The sequence below is a fragment of the Monosiga brevicollis genome, genomic scaffold (assembly GCF_000002865.3).
Source record: "Monosiga brevicollis MX1 MONBRscaffold_4 genomic scaffold, whole genome shotgun sequence".
Classification (NCBI taxonomy): Eukaryota; class Choanoflagellata; order Craspedida; family Salpingoecidae; genus Monosiga; species Monosiga brevicollis.
In genome coordinates this window covers 438,079-453,167 of record NW_001865041.1, presented here as the reverse complement: position 1 = coordinate 453,167, position 15,089 = coordinate 438,079, and the positions used below count along the sequence as shown (strand labels likewise).

At 55.7% G+C, this 15,089-nt stretch overlaps 7 protein-coding genes across 7 annotated transcripts; 4 read left to right on the top strand and 3 right to left on the bottom strand.

Moving 5' to 3' along the window:
* Positions 1–14: 14 nt before the first annotated feature.
* Positions 15–1,676, bottom strand: MONBRDRAFT_6223 (uncharacterized protein; the record flags this gene model as incomplete). Its single annotated transcript, XM_001743566.1, has 1 exon — positions 15–1,676. One exon carries the CDS (start codon positions 1,674–1,676, stop codon positions 15–17), a length of 1,662 nt encoding a protein of 553 aa, XP_001743618.1.
* Positions 1,677–2,299: 623 nt separating this feature from the next.
* Positions 2,300–3,998, top strand: MONBRDRAFT_15331 (uncharacterized protein; the record flags this gene model as incomplete). The annotated part of the gene is made up of 4 exons (XM_001743812.1): positions 2,300–2,709; positions 2,802–3,078; positions 3,180–3,271; positions 3,401–3,998. The coding sequence occupies 4 exons, from the start codon at positions 2,300–2,302 to the stop codon at positions 3,996–3,998; spliced, it is 1,377 nt and encodes a 458-aa protein (XP_001743864.1).
* A 304-nt stretch (positions 3,999–4,302) lies between these two features.
* Positions 4,303–5,377, top strand: MONBRDRAFT_36121 (uncharacterized protein; the record flags this gene model as incomplete). The annotated part of the gene is made up of 2 exons (XM_001743811.1): positions 4,303–4,384; positions 4,762–5,377. The coding sequence occupies 2 exons, from the start codon at positions 4,303–4,305 to the stop codon at positions 5,292–5,294; spliced, it is 615 nt and encodes a 204-aa protein (XP_001743863.1). The 3' UTR covers positions 5,295–5,377.
* Positions 5,378–6,911: 1,534 nt separating this feature from the next.
* MONBRDRAFT_17919 (uncharacterized protein) lies at positions 6,912–10,390 on the bottom strand (the record flags this gene model as incomplete). Its single annotated transcript, XM_001743565.1, has 8 exons — positions 10,270–10,390; positions 9,979–10,143; positions 9,688–9,884; positions 9,509–9,597; positions 9,268–9,405; positions 8,664–9,106; positions 8,292–8,505; positions 6,912–8,168 (listed from the first exon to the last, which is right to left on the bottom strand). The coding sequence occupies exons 2-8, from the start codon at positions 10,125–10,127 to the stop codon at positions 6,912–6,914; spliced, it is 2,487 nt and encodes an 828-aa protein (XP_001743617.1). The 5' UTR covers positions 10,128–10,143; positions 10,270–10,390.
* A 284-nt stretch (positions 10,391–10,674) lies between these two features.
* Positions 10,675–11,303, top strand: MONBRDRAFT_23368 (uncharacterized protein; the record flags this gene model as incomplete). Its single annotated transcript, XM_001743810.1, has 2 exons — positions 10,675–10,771; positions 11,044–11,303. The coding sequence occupies 2 exons, from the start codon at positions 10,675–10,677 to the stop codon at positions 11,301–11,303; spliced, it is 357 nt and encodes a 118-aa protein (XP_001743862.1).
* A 203-nt stretch (positions 11,304–11,506) lies between these two features.
* MONBRDRAFT_36118 (uncharacterized protein) lies at positions 11,507–13,488 on the top strand (the record flags this gene model as incomplete). The annotated part of the gene is made up of 3 exons (XM_001743809.1): positions 11,507–11,959; positions 12,077–12,232; positions 12,367–13,488. 3 exons carry the CDS (start codon positions 11,507–11,509, stop codon positions 13,486–13,488), a joined length of 1,731 nt encoding a protein of 576 aa, XP_001743861.1.
* Positions 13,489–13,821: 333 nt separating this feature from the next.
* On the bottom strand, positions 13,822–15,011 carry MONBRDRAFT_6217 (uncharacterized protein; the record flags this gene model as incomplete). The annotated part of the gene is made up of 2 exons (XM_001743564.1): positions 13,822–14,868; positions 14,964–15,011. The coding sequence occupies 2 exons, from the start codon at positions 15,009–15,011 to the stop codon at positions 13,822–13,824; spliced, it is 1,095 nt and encodes a 364-aa protein (XP_001743616.1).
* Between the last annotated feature and the right edge of the window lie 78 nt (positions 15,012–15,089).

Genomic DNA, 15,089 nt, shown 5'->3' with positions numbered 1-15,089 from the left:
CCTTGAAAGTCAGCTCAATCTTGTTTTTTTCGCGGAGGGTCAGCTGCTGTGAGATCCGGGCGCATGACAATAGCAGTGGCAAAGAGTAGGCCGGCTGCCCAAAGAAACTGGGTGGCTGCTGCAGGCTCGGGGTGGAGGTGGCGATAATCCTCAAGGAGGGGGGCCAGGAGCACATAAATGGGCCCACCCACCGCCGCGGCAAGGGGCACGCAGGCTTGCATGATACCTTTTTGCATGGAGAGAATGCGACCAGTCATGCGGGCAGGCACGTGGCCATGGATGAGGGCCAAGCGGCACGAGCGGGTGGTGGGAATCAGCATCATGTAGACGGCGGCAATGGCCAACAGGAGCCAGGCGGAGGGCACGATGGCGCAGGCAGCAAGCAGTCCAGCCTGGCCCAAGCTGAGCCAAACGTAGAGGCGGCCCGGCCACTGGCCCACCTTGAGCAATTTGGGAAAGCCAAGGCCAAGGATGGCCCCCGCGCCGGAGAAGGTCATGACGTAGCCCAGGGTGGCGCGGTCGGCCAGAGCCAGAACAAGAGGCATCATCATGGTTTGGGTGACACCAACGGCCAAAAAGCCTGCCAGCATCAGCGCACCAGCCGCTTGGAGGATTCGGTGGTTAGCCACCAGCTGCACGGCCTCCCGGGCATCGGCCACGAGGCTCCAAAAGGTAGCAACCACGCCATCTGTGGCGGCTGGCGTGTCTGCTACTGACGCTTGCGCCTCTTTTTGAATGGGTGGCATGGCAGATGGCGCAGTGATGCCTTCGCGCTGCTTGCAGAAAAGAAGGACGCCAGTGGCCAAGGCCCAGGAGATGCCCCCAAGAGAGAAGACAAACTTGAGCCCAAAGTGTTCGAGAAGCTGCGCGCCCAAGAGCGGGGCAATGAGCATGGAGAGCGCAGGGGCAGACTGGGTGAACATGGCCATGTCGTCTGGAGAGACGTGGGTCCGCATGAGGGCCTGAAAGGCGGGAAATTGCATCACGTTGGCTATGGAAGAGAGCGCCGAGGCACAGAAGATGATGGGCCAACTGGTGGTATCGGCATCGTCGTGGAGTACGGTCGCGGCCAAGATGGCGGTAGACAGCACGGCAATGATATCGGCCACGAAGATGGCCTGGTACTTATTGCTGCGATCAACAAAGGCTCCAGCCAGTGGGGAAATGAGGAGGGCCGGTACCTCCACGGCAATTATGAAGCCCGTCATGTTGAGCATGCTCTCGTCGTGACTGTGAATTTTGAGGGCAAACTTTTGAATGTCGTCCGCCATCATGGAGAACATTTGCGAGGCCCAGAGCAAGATGATGAGGGACCTCTGACTCATGGTCGCTGACGGTTTGCCTGAAGCGGCTGAAACGCCCGTGTCTCCCATGGTGGACTTGGTCGTATGCAGGACCGCGCTCAAGGGGTGGAAGTAGCCGAGCTCATACGTGGGAACGGGTGCCCTGACACTGAAGACGAAAGAGGTGTCGGAGCGAGCTCGGCTTGATCGCACCTGTTCTGCAAAGGACGGGCTGCAACTTGCCGCCGGCCAAGCGCTTGACCAATTGAATAAACCGTCTTTATCTCTGCGGGCGCACAGGCAAAAAGGCAAACCAAGAGGGGAGTGAACGCGCCTGCTGCTACCTCCCACAAGCTGGCTCGGTGTTGATGTTGAAATAACACCGTCGGGCATGCCAACAAGCAAGCACAGGCCAACGCCGACGAACGAACGCAGTCAACATACCACTCAAACTGCGGACACTAAAAATCCCAACAAATCTCGAATGCAGTGACCATGGTGCTTACAAACTGTCAGCCAAAATGCCAAACCAAAAGGGCGGACACGAACTGAGTGTGGTTGCAAATGCCAATCCAAAGCGTTCCTTCTCTCTCTCTCTCTCTCTCTCTCTCTCTCTCTCTCTCTCTCTCTCTCTTGGTGTGTGGATCCTCCTCCTTTTTGGTACCGCCTGCCCCTGCTGGGTAGATGCTTGTCTTTTGCCTTGCCTTGAATGAGTGAGACGCACTGTGACTCGTGAAATCGAGCTTGGGCTTGGATTGGCTTCTTGCTCTGTGATGATGAGACGGTGGCGCTCATTTTTTTTTTCTTTTTTTTTTTTTTGGCCCTCACATACCTCGCCCAGAACCATCCTAGGACTCGAGCTTGCCAACAATACAACACTTGGGTTGGTTCAATACGCTATGCTATGTGCTTCCCGAACCGGGCTCCGCTTGCCCCGCGGAGAAGGCTGAGTGAGCCTGGGGAGGCTTGCTCTGCCCAATCTCTCGACCTGTGTTTTTCCATGCCCACGCGAGCGCATGGCAGTTCCAATCACCAGCTCATGCGACTACCTGGCTGTACTGCCAAGTAGGGTTGGTCCTTTGGCGTCAGCACCCATCAGTCCCCCACTTGACCTTTCGAAGCACACACACACACACAGATCACCAAGATGCCCAGTGCCCTTGTTCTCGGCGGTCAGTCGCATTGATCTCTTCTTGCTCTCTCTCTCCCTCTCTCTCTCCTTCCACGCCCAAGCCCTCCCGTCCTGGACCCAAACCCAGGCAATCTTGCCTTGCCCATTTTTGTTTTCCCTCACCGAAGCTTGCTTTCGATCTGGCGGGCGGAGAACAGGTGCCGGTTTTATCGGACGCAACCTCGTGGTTTATCTGGTGGAGAATAACCTAGCTGATGTCATCCGCGTTGTCGACAAAGCCATCCTGCAGACGGCGTGAGCTGGCTTGCTCCCCTGTCCTGCTCATATGACCGTGTGCTGTTGCGCCATGACGACTCACGCCTGGCTTGAACGATGCGCTCGTCTAGGTATCTGACGGCTCGCCAACAAGCCGCCTTTGAAAAGGTCGACTTTCAGCAAGGCAATTTGACCCGCGATGCCACCATTCAAAAGGCCTTTGCGCGTGACGGTGGTGCTTTTGATTTTGTTTTCAATTGCGCGGGCCTCACGACGTACGGCCAGGCCCCCGAGGTCTATCAAGAATCAGTCTTCGATCTCTCGGTCAAATGTGCTCGTGCCGCTGCCCAGAGCGGCTGCCGTCGCTTCATCGAGCTCTCTACCGCGCAGGTCTACGCCGCTGACAAGGTGGGGTGCGCTTTGGCCAGTAAACGCGATCTTTTTAGTTGTGCCACTTGCTGATGCCCGTGTGCTGCCTGCTCCCGCACTTCAATCTTGCTCCCACACAGAAAGCATCGGCGGAAGACGGTAAGGTCAAACCGTGGACCGCTTTGGCCGAAAAGAAGCTGGCAGTTGAGAACGAGCTCAAGGCCATTGATGGGTGAGTTTTCATGGTCAAGCTCGCGCTTATAACCCTTCTGCTGACCCAGCGCCGCCGCACGGCACAAAGTCTTTTTGAGCATTATGACTCACACCAAGCCTGTCCTGACAATCCGAACTCTGCCTGCAGCCTGGACTACTGTATTGTACGGCCGGCCAACGTCTACGGCGTCAGTGATCGCCAAGGACTCATGCCTCGCCTCATCACGGCTGCCGTCTACAAAAAGCTGGGCGAGACGATGAAGTTTCTCTGGTCGGATAAGCTTTGCATTAACACCGTCCACGTCAGCGACGTGGCCGCGGCCCTCTGGACCATCGCGGAGCGTGGTGTCAAGGGCGAGGTTTACAATCTGGCAGACAAAGCCAACTCTACACAGGGTAGCGTGGCCGATCTCTTGGCCCAGCTCTTTGGCATCGAGGTCGGCTTTGTCGGCAGCACCCTGTCCAACATGGCCCGCCTCAACATGTCTGCCGTCGTTGAAACCTCCAACGAGAAGCACATGGAGCCTTGGTCACGCATGTGTGTCGACGCCGACATCGGCAACACGCCTTTGACCCCGTATTTGGACAAAGAGCTTCTCTACAACAACAGCCTCGCGGTCGACGGCAGCAAGATTGAGGCCCTTGGTTTTGAATACAAGCATCCTGCCCCCACCCTGGACCTCCTCCGTGACGCCGTTGAAGCCGAGATTGAACTCAAAAACTTCCCCACGGGCTACCTCGTCTAAACAAGCCGCCACAACACGATGCCACCTCTTGTCTGCCTTGTCCATTGAATTAAATTGAACCCGTCCAGCTGCCTCTTGTCACATGTCCCCATAACTCAAACTTCCTCTCGTAGACCGACACCGGATGTAAAGCTTTCATGAGCTCCTCATCATAAATTTTCTCTCTCTATCCCCTTGTGTGAAGAAAAAGAAAAAAAAAGAAAGGAAGACTTGGGTATGTCAAAGTGTGAATAACAACACACTATCGGGACCAGAACGTGGCACCTTTTTGTTTTGTTCTCTCTCCTTTTTTCCACCAGAGGAGATGGCGATGACGGCGTTGAGTGCGGGACTGGCAGCCGCCGGCCGCGCCGCCGCCCGTCGTGGTCTTGGTCTTGGTAATCAGGGTAGGTCTTTGGTGAATTGATTTCATATAGTATTTTGTTTTTCTTCTGTCAGCAAGAGTGTTTTGATTTTTCAACGCGTTTTCGGATCAACTGCTACACCCGTTTGCCCGCCATTCGGGGGTGGCGCCTTTTGCACATCAGTTTGCTCCGCTCGGGTCGCATCCCCGTTTGTTTTGAAGCCTTGGCTCCCAACTTCATCTTTATTCCACTTCTTTACGCTTCGTGGGGGGAAAGGCTCTGTCGGCTGCGGTGGCATGCACACTTTACAACACTGGTTGCTTTTGCTTTTTTTTTTTTTTTTTCTGCCTCATCCTTCGTTTATCTTTTTCGGCACGACCATGCGGCGCACTCATCCTGTGAACCATGATGTCCCTTAGCGACTGGCCCCGCGACCTTGGCCACGCGATTTGCAGCTTTGCATCGTAGCTGGCATCACCAAGTACCCGAGGTGACTCGAAGCAACCTGCAGCCCGTCTCTCGCCTGGCTGCTGTTATCAACATGCAAACAGCACCTCGCTCGTATGATTTCTTCGACGCGGTCGAGCCTGAAGGCGCACCGACGGAATTGCCCCCCTACCTCCTGAGCAAGACTGATCAGCCCTTGCGCCTGGCTTGCGACTTGGACCGTCGCCGCTATGAACAAGCGTGGAACCAGGAGGCAGAGCACCTCATGCCCTCGTTTCAGCTGCAACACCAGGTGGTTCTTCAAGCCGAAGAAGCCAGCTTGGACGCTGAGCATCGCCTTGCTGCACCTGCTCCGTCAACCATGGTCGAGCCCGAAACGGCTGATCTGGATGATCGAACCATCCAAGCCAGCTCGGTGCTGAAGAAGCGGAGGCGAAAGATGAAGCGTCACAAATACAAGAAGTGGCGCAAGAAAATGCGCAGCGTCTTGAAGAAATACAAGTAGTTGCATGCCGCCGCTGCGCGGCCCACACTATCACAGCCATTGTTGTCGCAAGCCCAAGACTGGCATGCCTCGACCCATTCGACGTCCTTGTCTGTGCAGTCAACTCCATTGCCGTGCCTTTTCCGCATGTGCCCTGTCCTCCGTGTGGGTATCTGCACCAGTTGGACTTGGATCCTGCAACAGCCTTGGCCCTGAGTTCACCCACTCCAGCACGGAGACTAGCCTTATGCGTGAACGAATCTGCTCCGACAAGGCTGGTCGCTGGGGTTGAATTGTCTTAAATTCTGTGCCAGCCCATTCTGTCGTCTCTTAGTTGAGTCAAGAAAGCTGAAAACCATGGTCAGTGGCTGGTTGTAGAAATGAAATGCCCACGTCTTGTCAAAATTGAAATCGATTATTGAGCAACGCGGCTGCTTCGCTTGTTGGCACAAAGGAAGGAACACGCGTTACCCTCCCCGAATGAAGATGACGTGAGAGCAAGCACAGGCTTGACCACTTGAATACAATGTCATTCTCATCCAGACAAGATTGTAACTCAGTACAAGACGTCGACTCGACAAGGATCAGACAGTTAAAGGGGATTGAAACAAAAGGTTGGGCAATATACCACGTCGAATCGCTTTTTTACATCACCGCACACACGCCACTCTTGTCCGCTGCGCCCGACGCTGCGGGCGGGGGGTTGCTTTCCGCAACAGCCCCACTTGCAGATCCGTTGCCAGAACTGGCAGCGGCCACCCCAGCAGTGGCCAAGGCCCCCGCTTTGAGGCGTGGCGCTTCTTCATCCTGGAAGACAGCTTCCGTCACCTCGTTCCAGAATCGCTGAAAGCTTAAATCATCCATTTGCGACCATTTCTACATGCAAGAGTACATGATTTCCAAAAGAGTGAAAAAAAGGACGTCTTGAGTTAAAGCCATGCTGGGAACTGGCAGGCGCGCCTCACCGTGCAGAGTCGTTTGAGATCAGACACTTGAGTTTGCAAGCGCGCGAGAAGAATGTTCTGCTTGGCTGTCTTGGCTTCCTCGGCTGAGAGGCGCTCGCGCATCTCATCACACTGCATATCAGAGCCCACACACAAAGAGCAACATGCCATGCCACAAGTAAGTGATGCAATGCTCAGCTGTTTGTCAGCGAGGTGAGGCATGCCTGTGCAGTGGCAAGAACAATATTCCGCACCTCGATTTGGAGCTGCTTTGAGCGAGATTCAGCCGATAAGAGGGCTTCGTTCACCACTTTGACCTTGTCATCGGTGCGGCCCAGCTCGTCCAGTTGTGCATGCAGCTTCTGCCGCTCGTCATCGGCCGCCTTGAGTTGGTCCCGCAGGCGTTGTTCAGCCTCCTGCTTCTCTTGCGCCTGTTGCTCCAGGGCCTTGACGTTGTTGAGAAGGTCGCTCTTGGAGGGTGCGCGCCCAGATTTGGAGCCCAGAGATTTGACCTGCTTGGGCCGATGCTTGCTCAAAATCTGCATCTTGACAAAGCCATTCTCCATCCATTCGATGGTTTCGGCTGTCACCTCGGGAATGCGGACAACGTGGCTAAAGTTGAAGGAGGGATTGGCGCTGTTGGTGACCCAGCTCGTTTCGAATTGATCGTACGTGCCAAAGAGAACGCGCACCGCTAATGCGTTTGAGAATTTGGCCTGCATGACCGAGGCCGACCGGACATCCACCTATACATGATTGGCCGAGCCAAGGATGAGCAAGGGAACCCAGGCGAAGAGTCAAAAAACGATTCGTTTACCGCGCAGCCACAGCCCCACCCCATACCCACCTTGATGTAATAGGCCTGGCCAATCAGATCCGAGGGGTCCTCTAGATCAAAGTCATCCGCCAAGGGGGCACCGTCCGCCATGCACGGGGTGAAGGAGACCTCCACCTTGCCCTGGGGTTGTGCCTGATAATCGATAATGTCGTACTCGCCGTCAAAGTCAAGAGCGTGCGCCAGATGCTTGACAAAGACAGCCGACACGCCCACCACAAAGGTGGCATGCTCTAGATAAAAGGGATCCGTGGCATCCACGGCTGGACCAAACTGAGGGGCCTCCTGATCGGGGTCATAGGACCATTCTTGATAGATTTCTTGCATTCGGAAGCGACGCTCCACAAACTCGCCGCGGTCCAGAAGCCACTCGTTACCCGTCTCTCGCTCCTTGCCCTTGATCATCACTTGAGTGGATGTGGTGTGTGTGCGGCTCAGACCGGTAGTGTCCAGCAGCTGTGAGCTGACCAGCGCGACTTCAAAGTTGATGGCCTTTTGCATCTCATCGCTGATGGCGTTCACCTCAGCAATCATGGGCAACATCTCGAGCAAGGCCTCGATGCGTTGCTGCTCATCCGGATCCTTGCCGTCCATGTCAAAGCCTGAGGCCCGAGCAAGCTCCGATTGAGCAAAATCGTAATCAACCGTTTCCGGTGTTCCCTCGCTCGGTTCAGGATGCTGCGGGTTGATAAAGAGGAAGAGGTTGTTGGTGCCAAAAAGCACGCGATCGTTGTGGCGTAGGTCAGTGGGCTTGTCAATCTTGACACCATTCACTTTGGTCTCGGCCACGGCCGATCCCGGTTCGATGGTGATCTTTCCATCAGCCTGCAAAACTTTGGCATGGTGCTTGCGGATGCTCAGGCCGCTGAGAACCACATCGGGCTTTTCAGCCTCGTTTTGATTCTCAGACCACTTGCCCACCATCACAGTGTCCCCCTCCACAAAATGTCGAATAACTCGGTCCAGAGCTGGATCCTCGTTGAGGTTAATAAAATGGCACACGGTTGCTTGCTTGCGCTTGGCTGCCTCCAGCTCTGCGTGCTGGGCATCAGCCTCTTCGCGAGAGCCTGTCTCTCGATCCTCTTGAAACGCCATCTCCTTGGAAAGAGCCTCCATCTCCAGCCTAAGTCATTGCCACCCAAGCCACCCCGTTTCCAAGGAAAGAGTAAGCCAATGCATGAGTTATCTGACCGGAAGTATTGGGCACAAGCAGTGACACACAGAACAAGCTGAAAGCACATACCGAATTTCCTCCTCCATCTGACGACGCAGAGCCTCAACGTCCACTGAGGCAGCTCCATCACCACCCGGGGCCGCTGGAATGTTGCCACCCAGCTGAGCCTTCAGCGCCTCGACCTGCTCCTTGAGCTCACGAATGAGTTTTTCGGTCGGGCTTTCGTTGACAACGGCCTTATTCTTGATCTGCTTGGCGCGATCGGCATAACGCAGCGTACTGGTTCAAAGATTTCGAGATGTTCACAAAGATGCATGAGGCAAATGAACAGACGCGGGATAAGACAACAGATTCAACCGAGCAAAGAACGATTCCTTTCGCTTTTCCTTGTTCTCTTTCTAAATAAGCCTGAGTGACGCTGACACGAGCTGTTTTACCTCAGCGTTTCGTCGTAGTTGATGCTGGCCGGGGAGAGGGCAGCGATCATGATGGTTTTGGAGTTGCCACCGAGAGCATTTTTTAGCAACTTGGTCAAGACTGAGTCACGATAAGGGATGTGAGCGCCCTTGCGATTCTCTGCCAAGGCGGCAATGACGTTGCCCAGAGTACTGAGGGACTTGTTGATATTGCTGCCCTCCTTGAGACGCTCGCCGGTGGCACCAGTCGAGTCGGCACGTTCGGAACCTGCCAAATCCACAAGGTTGATCTCGGAGCGCTTGGACATTTCCTGGCCGCTATCAGGATCCTTGGTGATCTTTTCAAAGGTGATGCAGATGATGGTGTGGGCGCGCGAGCTGGTGCTATTCATGTTGGTTGAGGCCACCGTTCGGTTGCGGGTGCCAATCTCAATCTGATGCTCGATGTCGCGGTAGGACTCGACCTGAGGCGTTGACAATCAGAGCACGAAAGGTTCGACCAACAGGTGAGGATGTCATGTGTCAAGAAAGCCTCTTCTCTGTTTGCACCCGAAAGCAGAAACAAAGAAGAGGCGGGAGCGAGGGGTGGAGAATGCACGTTGGGGTAAGCAAGACATTGGCTGACCTTTGCGTTCTTGAGATCACGCACGACGAAGCGGCCTTGAGAGGGGTCCTCACGCACGGATAGGCCACCTTGCTTGTTCTTGGTAGTGAGCAAGTCGCGAACCTGCTCATTGTAAATCTCGAGCATGGAGAAAGACACCTAAGAGACGTTGGTCATGGACATGTGAGCGAGCCTTGGGATGGTTGGTAAAGCGCGCCATTCTCTGACAGTTTGGACGCGGTGCGTGTTGAGCAACCCAAACCTTGAAGCGCATCATTGGGTTGTCGGCCTGTTCTTGCATGCGACGAAACAAGTCCTCACACGAAATGGGCACAATGCCTCGATTGACGCCTAATGTTGTTTTGCGCACAGCGTGAGAGCACAAGGTGTCACAAGACGGGCCCTTCACCTTCCTTAAAAGAGGGCCGTGGTAGGACGTACCATAGCCCACCATGGAGTAGGATTTGCCAGAGCCGGTCTGGCCATAGGCGAAAAGGCTGCAGTTGTAACCTTCCCAGGCATTCTCCAAAACGAGCTGACCCAAATCCTCGAACACACGCTGTTGATCGGCATATTTTGGTGAAGTTGGAACCAAGAGGCCATCCTCTCGTTCCTCAAACCCATCGTGAGACCAGTAGCTACTCCGTCGAAACGGTCACGGTGTGAGATTGTGACAGGTTGTGTGCAATCTCGCGACAAAGAAAAGCTGGAGCGTAGGAATGGTGCTCATACCTGTAGTCGAAAGTAAACTTCTTCTCGCCTGCGTCACCACGGATGATGGTTTGTGCACCCTTCATTTCAATGCAGAGCTGAGCATTGCGGTCCTTTTCACGCCGGTTGAAGGGCCGCACCCGCACGGCAACTTTGACATTGTCACTCATGGCACTGGTGCTGTTTCTGAATGGGAGGGGGAGAGGAAGCAGATGAAGAGCGGGGGTCACAACCAACACATGAGAAGCTGCTCAAGAAAGCTCTGGTCGTCAGGTATCGGCCCCTCTTGAAGATATCACGACTACTTTGTACCTCAGTTAGAGAAATGAAGAAGTTGGCGAGCTTGCCTTCAGAATGGCAGGGTAGCCCCTGACCGAATCAATGCCGTCGGCAAGTTGGGAAGAGGGAGAGTAGGGAAGATGGGGGCGGAGGTGGAGGGGAAGGAAGACTTTGCGAGTCAAATGCGTTGCCAAGCACGTTCCTCACAACACACACACACACACACACACACACACACACACACACACACACATCATCATCATCATCATCTTCATTACGTAAATGTCAGAAAGTCTAAATGGCGAAGGCAGTGAGAATATCGCGTTATCATGAGCGTGGGGAGGCCAATTTTTTTCTGTTTTTTCAATCGTACGGTCTCTGGTCGGGTCGGGTTTGTGATCTGGTCGGCTCGTGGTGAGCTGATCAAGGGATCAAAGCATGCCCCCTCCTATGGATGTTGCCCCGGTTGATGTGCCCTTGGAGAAACCCACTCCGCTTTACCTGCGCTCTTCCAAGCAGCGTTATCTTCAGAAAGGTTTGCTGCTTGTCGTCGATTGTGTTTGCCGCTCATGCCCTGGGCTGGCGTTTCACCCTCACTCACAACATCGCTGCCTGGTATTGGTTTTGGGCTTGAAGACTACGACGGTCGCACCGGGTGCCAGGAATATCTGTTGCTTCAATTCAACGAGTTAGTGCTGCTTCGCCTCGGTTGCGGCGTGAGTTGCTGCTGGCAGTAGTATAGCGGTGCGGGAACTGACGACTGTGTACCTCCCCCGCGTAGCATCGCATTGATTGGCATCACCCCAGATCATCGCGTGCAAAGTGAGACCATTGTTAGCTTTAGCTACAAGTGCCCCGGGTTTCCTGATCGCGCCAGCAACAGCGTCTCGGGCAAGAACAAGCGCGGCGCACAACAAATCAAGCGCGGCGATCCCCTCGGTCTCATCCGCCTCGCCTCCGGGGAAGAGGTCACCGTTGCCTCCCCGTGTCCGGGCAAACTAGTCGACATCAATACCATCCTCGTTGAAAACCCTCAATTGCTCAAATCGCACGTATGCTTTGCTTGACCTTGCGCGCGCAAGTGCCTCCTCTGTGCTCGGACCAGCTGCCTCACGTAATAAAATCTCGTCCTGTGTCCCGTGCCGATGTTGGTATCGCAGCCTTTTGAACGGGGCTTTGTCGCTGTTCTTGTTCTAAATCCCAAGGAGCTGCGACGTGCCTCCACTGAGCTTGACGCCTTTCCCGCCGCCTACGAGCAAGTCCCGCCAGCATGTCTGTAAACGCCTTTGGTGCCCGCTTGGCCGTGTTTGTGGCCCTGGCCTTGGTCCCGGCTTTGGTTGCTGCCGATGTTGGCATCCTCTATGAAGTCTGGCACACGACGGCAGCGCAGGCCATGCAGCAGGTTGCAGCCATGCATGGTACCCAACTGACCACTGAACGGGTGATTCGTTCCAATGGAGCGCAAGACCTGAACGACGTGTACGGCCCATACAACATTTCCTCAGACATTTACAACGTTGAACCTGCGCTGGGCTTTTACTGCCTCTACCGCGCCCGCGCTGGAGAACCGGGCCTTGTCCCTGACTGCCCGAACATCACTCAAACGGCAACCGCCCATGCCAAGCTTCTCGTGGACATGGGCATCGACTATGTCATGGTCGATGTTACGAATTGGCCCACCAACACAACCAGTACCGACATTAGCGTGATCCGCCCCACCGAAGTCAGTGCTACCAACCCCCCGCCTTCTTTGCGAACAAATGTGTTGCTGTTACCACACCATGTCTGGCTCTGGTCTCAGTCACTCGCACCGGCACACTGATTGGCCTTGCTGGCACAGGTGCTCTTTGAGGAGTGGTACAAGCTGCGTCAGCAAAACATCTCCACTCCTGCCATTGCTGTCTGGCCCTGCTCCCCAGCCGGCAGTAATACGTGGCAAGTCTTGCTGGACAAGCTCTACAACAACGCCTCCTATGCATCCCTCGTGTATCAGCAGGTCAGTTCATCCCTGGTCATCACGGAGGCATCAACGCTGCCGGGGCCTGTGTTCGCCCATCTGCGCCCCGTGACAACGGCCGTTTGACCCCTCATTGGCATGGCCCGACATGATCTGTACGGCCCCTTGCACAGAACGGCAAGAAGGTAGTGGCTATTCCCAAGAACCCCAACTGCTATGATGAGGGCGTGGCGGCAGCCATCGCTGCCAATGGTGGGCGCAACGACGTCACCACCATCAATCTCTGGGCCTTGTTTGGACCCGCTGATTACGAGGCCGGCACGTGGGGTTTTTTCTCGCCTTGCGTCTCCAGCACAGATGGAACATCGTACACGACATCCATCGTCGGCGAGCCCGCGTGCAACCAACGCCCCACCCTCGATCCTGCAACGGGTGGCATCACTGAGATTTCGGCATCGGGCGCTTACATGGTCTCTCAATCAGCCTTGCCCTTTGCCAACCCAGGTCACCTACGTGGCCTGACCGTGGCCCGCCTCTTTGAGCGAGTGCTGGACCTTCGCCCACCCCACCTCTTTCTCAGCTCTTTCAATGAGCACATTGGCGGGCGACAGCAGCCCGTTTCGTCGTCCAAGATTGCCTTTAACATGGGCTTGCCCAACGACTCGCAACGCGATGTGGTGTGGGTGGACACTTATGCAAGTGAGTTCTCCCGCGACATGGAACCCACTGTGGAGGGTGGCGATACCGTGTATCGCGTGGCCAGTGCCTGCGTGGCCCTCTACAAGGCAGGCCTCAACTGCACTGCTGCCCCGACCGACTTGTGCTGCACGCGTGCGGACAAGGAGGTGTTCGCCAACGTCTGGTCTCTGAGCCACGCATCAGGCAACGTGTACGACACGGTGCTGACCACAAACGCAGCTGAGGTCAGCGCGCTCGAGACAGATGGCTGGGCCGAGAACTGCTCGCCCATCTCTGGCCCGTCCGTCTTTTGCGTGGACACAAGTCTGACGGACGGCCGCAACGGCCCTTTCATTCTGTACAACCAGCAACTGCCCAATACCATCCCCCTATACCGTTGCAATGAGCCACAACAAACGCACCACCACATCTCGACGGATCCAAACTGTGATGGCGACGGCGCGGTCGAATCTACTCTCGGCTTTATTGCCCAGCAGCGCGGTGGCGAAACGCTGCGTGGCCTTTATCGGTGTAAGACACCTCAAGGTGGCTATGCACACAGCTTGGACCTTCCCTGTGATACACCCGATGGTCCTGTACTTGGCTACGTGCGATAGCTCTGCCTGTGCTTAAACGGCGCAGATGGTTCAAGCTTCTGAAACCATGGATCCGTGACAGGCGGAGACGTTGCTTGTCCATCCGGAAAATTGATCTTTTCTCGTTCACCTTCAAGCTTGGGTTCGCCCGGCCAGCATGTGACATCCATGGGTTGGCTTTTTACGGCCCACATGCCTGTGTACACCAGCAATCTAAACCCAGTTTTCATTCAGAGTGAGCCTTTCCCAGCTATGCAATTCAAATCCATCCATGTTGATAAGTCGATCAATTTCGTAATAACGTCTTGAGCCGTGGACACGGCGTGTACAACCCGCGCTGCTGTAACGCCAGCATCAGTCAGCAGCGGCTGCCTTTTCTCGCTTGGCAGCTGGCCCAGTCTGAGACTCGGCTTGGTTTGCGTTGGTGCGGGCGCGCCGGCGCGCTTCTCGGGCTGCCCGCTGTTGCTCGCGCAATGCCGCAGCTTCGCGCCGAGCTGCCAGCAAGGCTTCCTCTTGACGAGCATTCTCCAGTGCCTTATCGGACAACGAACGTTGTCGGGCATCCAAGTAGGACCAGTCAGCGTCGGGCAAAAGCTGCCGGAGGCTGTCATCCGGGTCGCCACCGCCGGACCATCGTACCAGGTTCCAGAACACGCGAGGAGACATGAGGGCCATGTTGAAAGAGCGCAGGTTCTCCCTCGCATCCGGGTCAGCAAGTAGCTGCCGCACGAGCATACGCAACAGGGTGGGTGGTAAAGGCGTGAAATGCTCGCGATGCCGCAAGCGGGCACTGGTTTTGAAAGACACCTCCATTTGCGGCCGTGCTGCCCCGAGTGTCTGAGCGGTGGCTGCACGCATCTCAAACGTATTACCCACGGCGGCTTCTAGGCGCTGTTGTGCGAGACGTTCCTCTTGTCGACGTTGCAATTCGTTGGCCATGGCGCGGCGCAAGTCACGCAGGGCACCCTGTACGTCATGTGTGTCGTTGGTCTCGGCGGCCATTGCCAGCAAGCGAGCAAGGCGATCCTCGGGATTGGAGGCAGGATCACCGTCACCTTGCTCCAGCACAGCGCAGGCCGTGTCTAGTGTCAAGCCTGTGTGCAAGTTATTGGACGCGTGCGTTGCGGCCTGAGCAGCCCTCGTCGCACCGGCGGCTGGGCCGCGCGAGCTGCTGAGGCTGTGGCTGGGGTGCGCCGAGGGAGCATGGGGTGTGGCTCGACGGATAATGAGGGTATCGCAGTTGACGACATGCGTCGCCTTCAACGGCATGGCTGAGGTGGTCAGTGGACGAGGTGGAACACCAGCCAGCACGGTGAGTTGATGTGGGGCCGGATGCCCCACTACCTCTGCGATCCGCCGAAAGAGCTGTTCCACCGATGCCTCGGGATCTACCTCAGCCAACTGCAAGCGATGTGTGGATGAGTGTGTGTGTGTGTGTGTGTGTCTGTGGCAACCAGCAATAACATCTATGCAGGCCCCACAACATCAGCACCCACCTGCTTGGATGTCCCATCCATACGAATACGCAACCGCCATCGCGCCATAGTCGCCGTGAGCCACAGTTCTCAAAAACTCTCCCTTTCTCTTTCTCTCTTTCTCTCTCTCTCTCTCTCTCTCTTGCT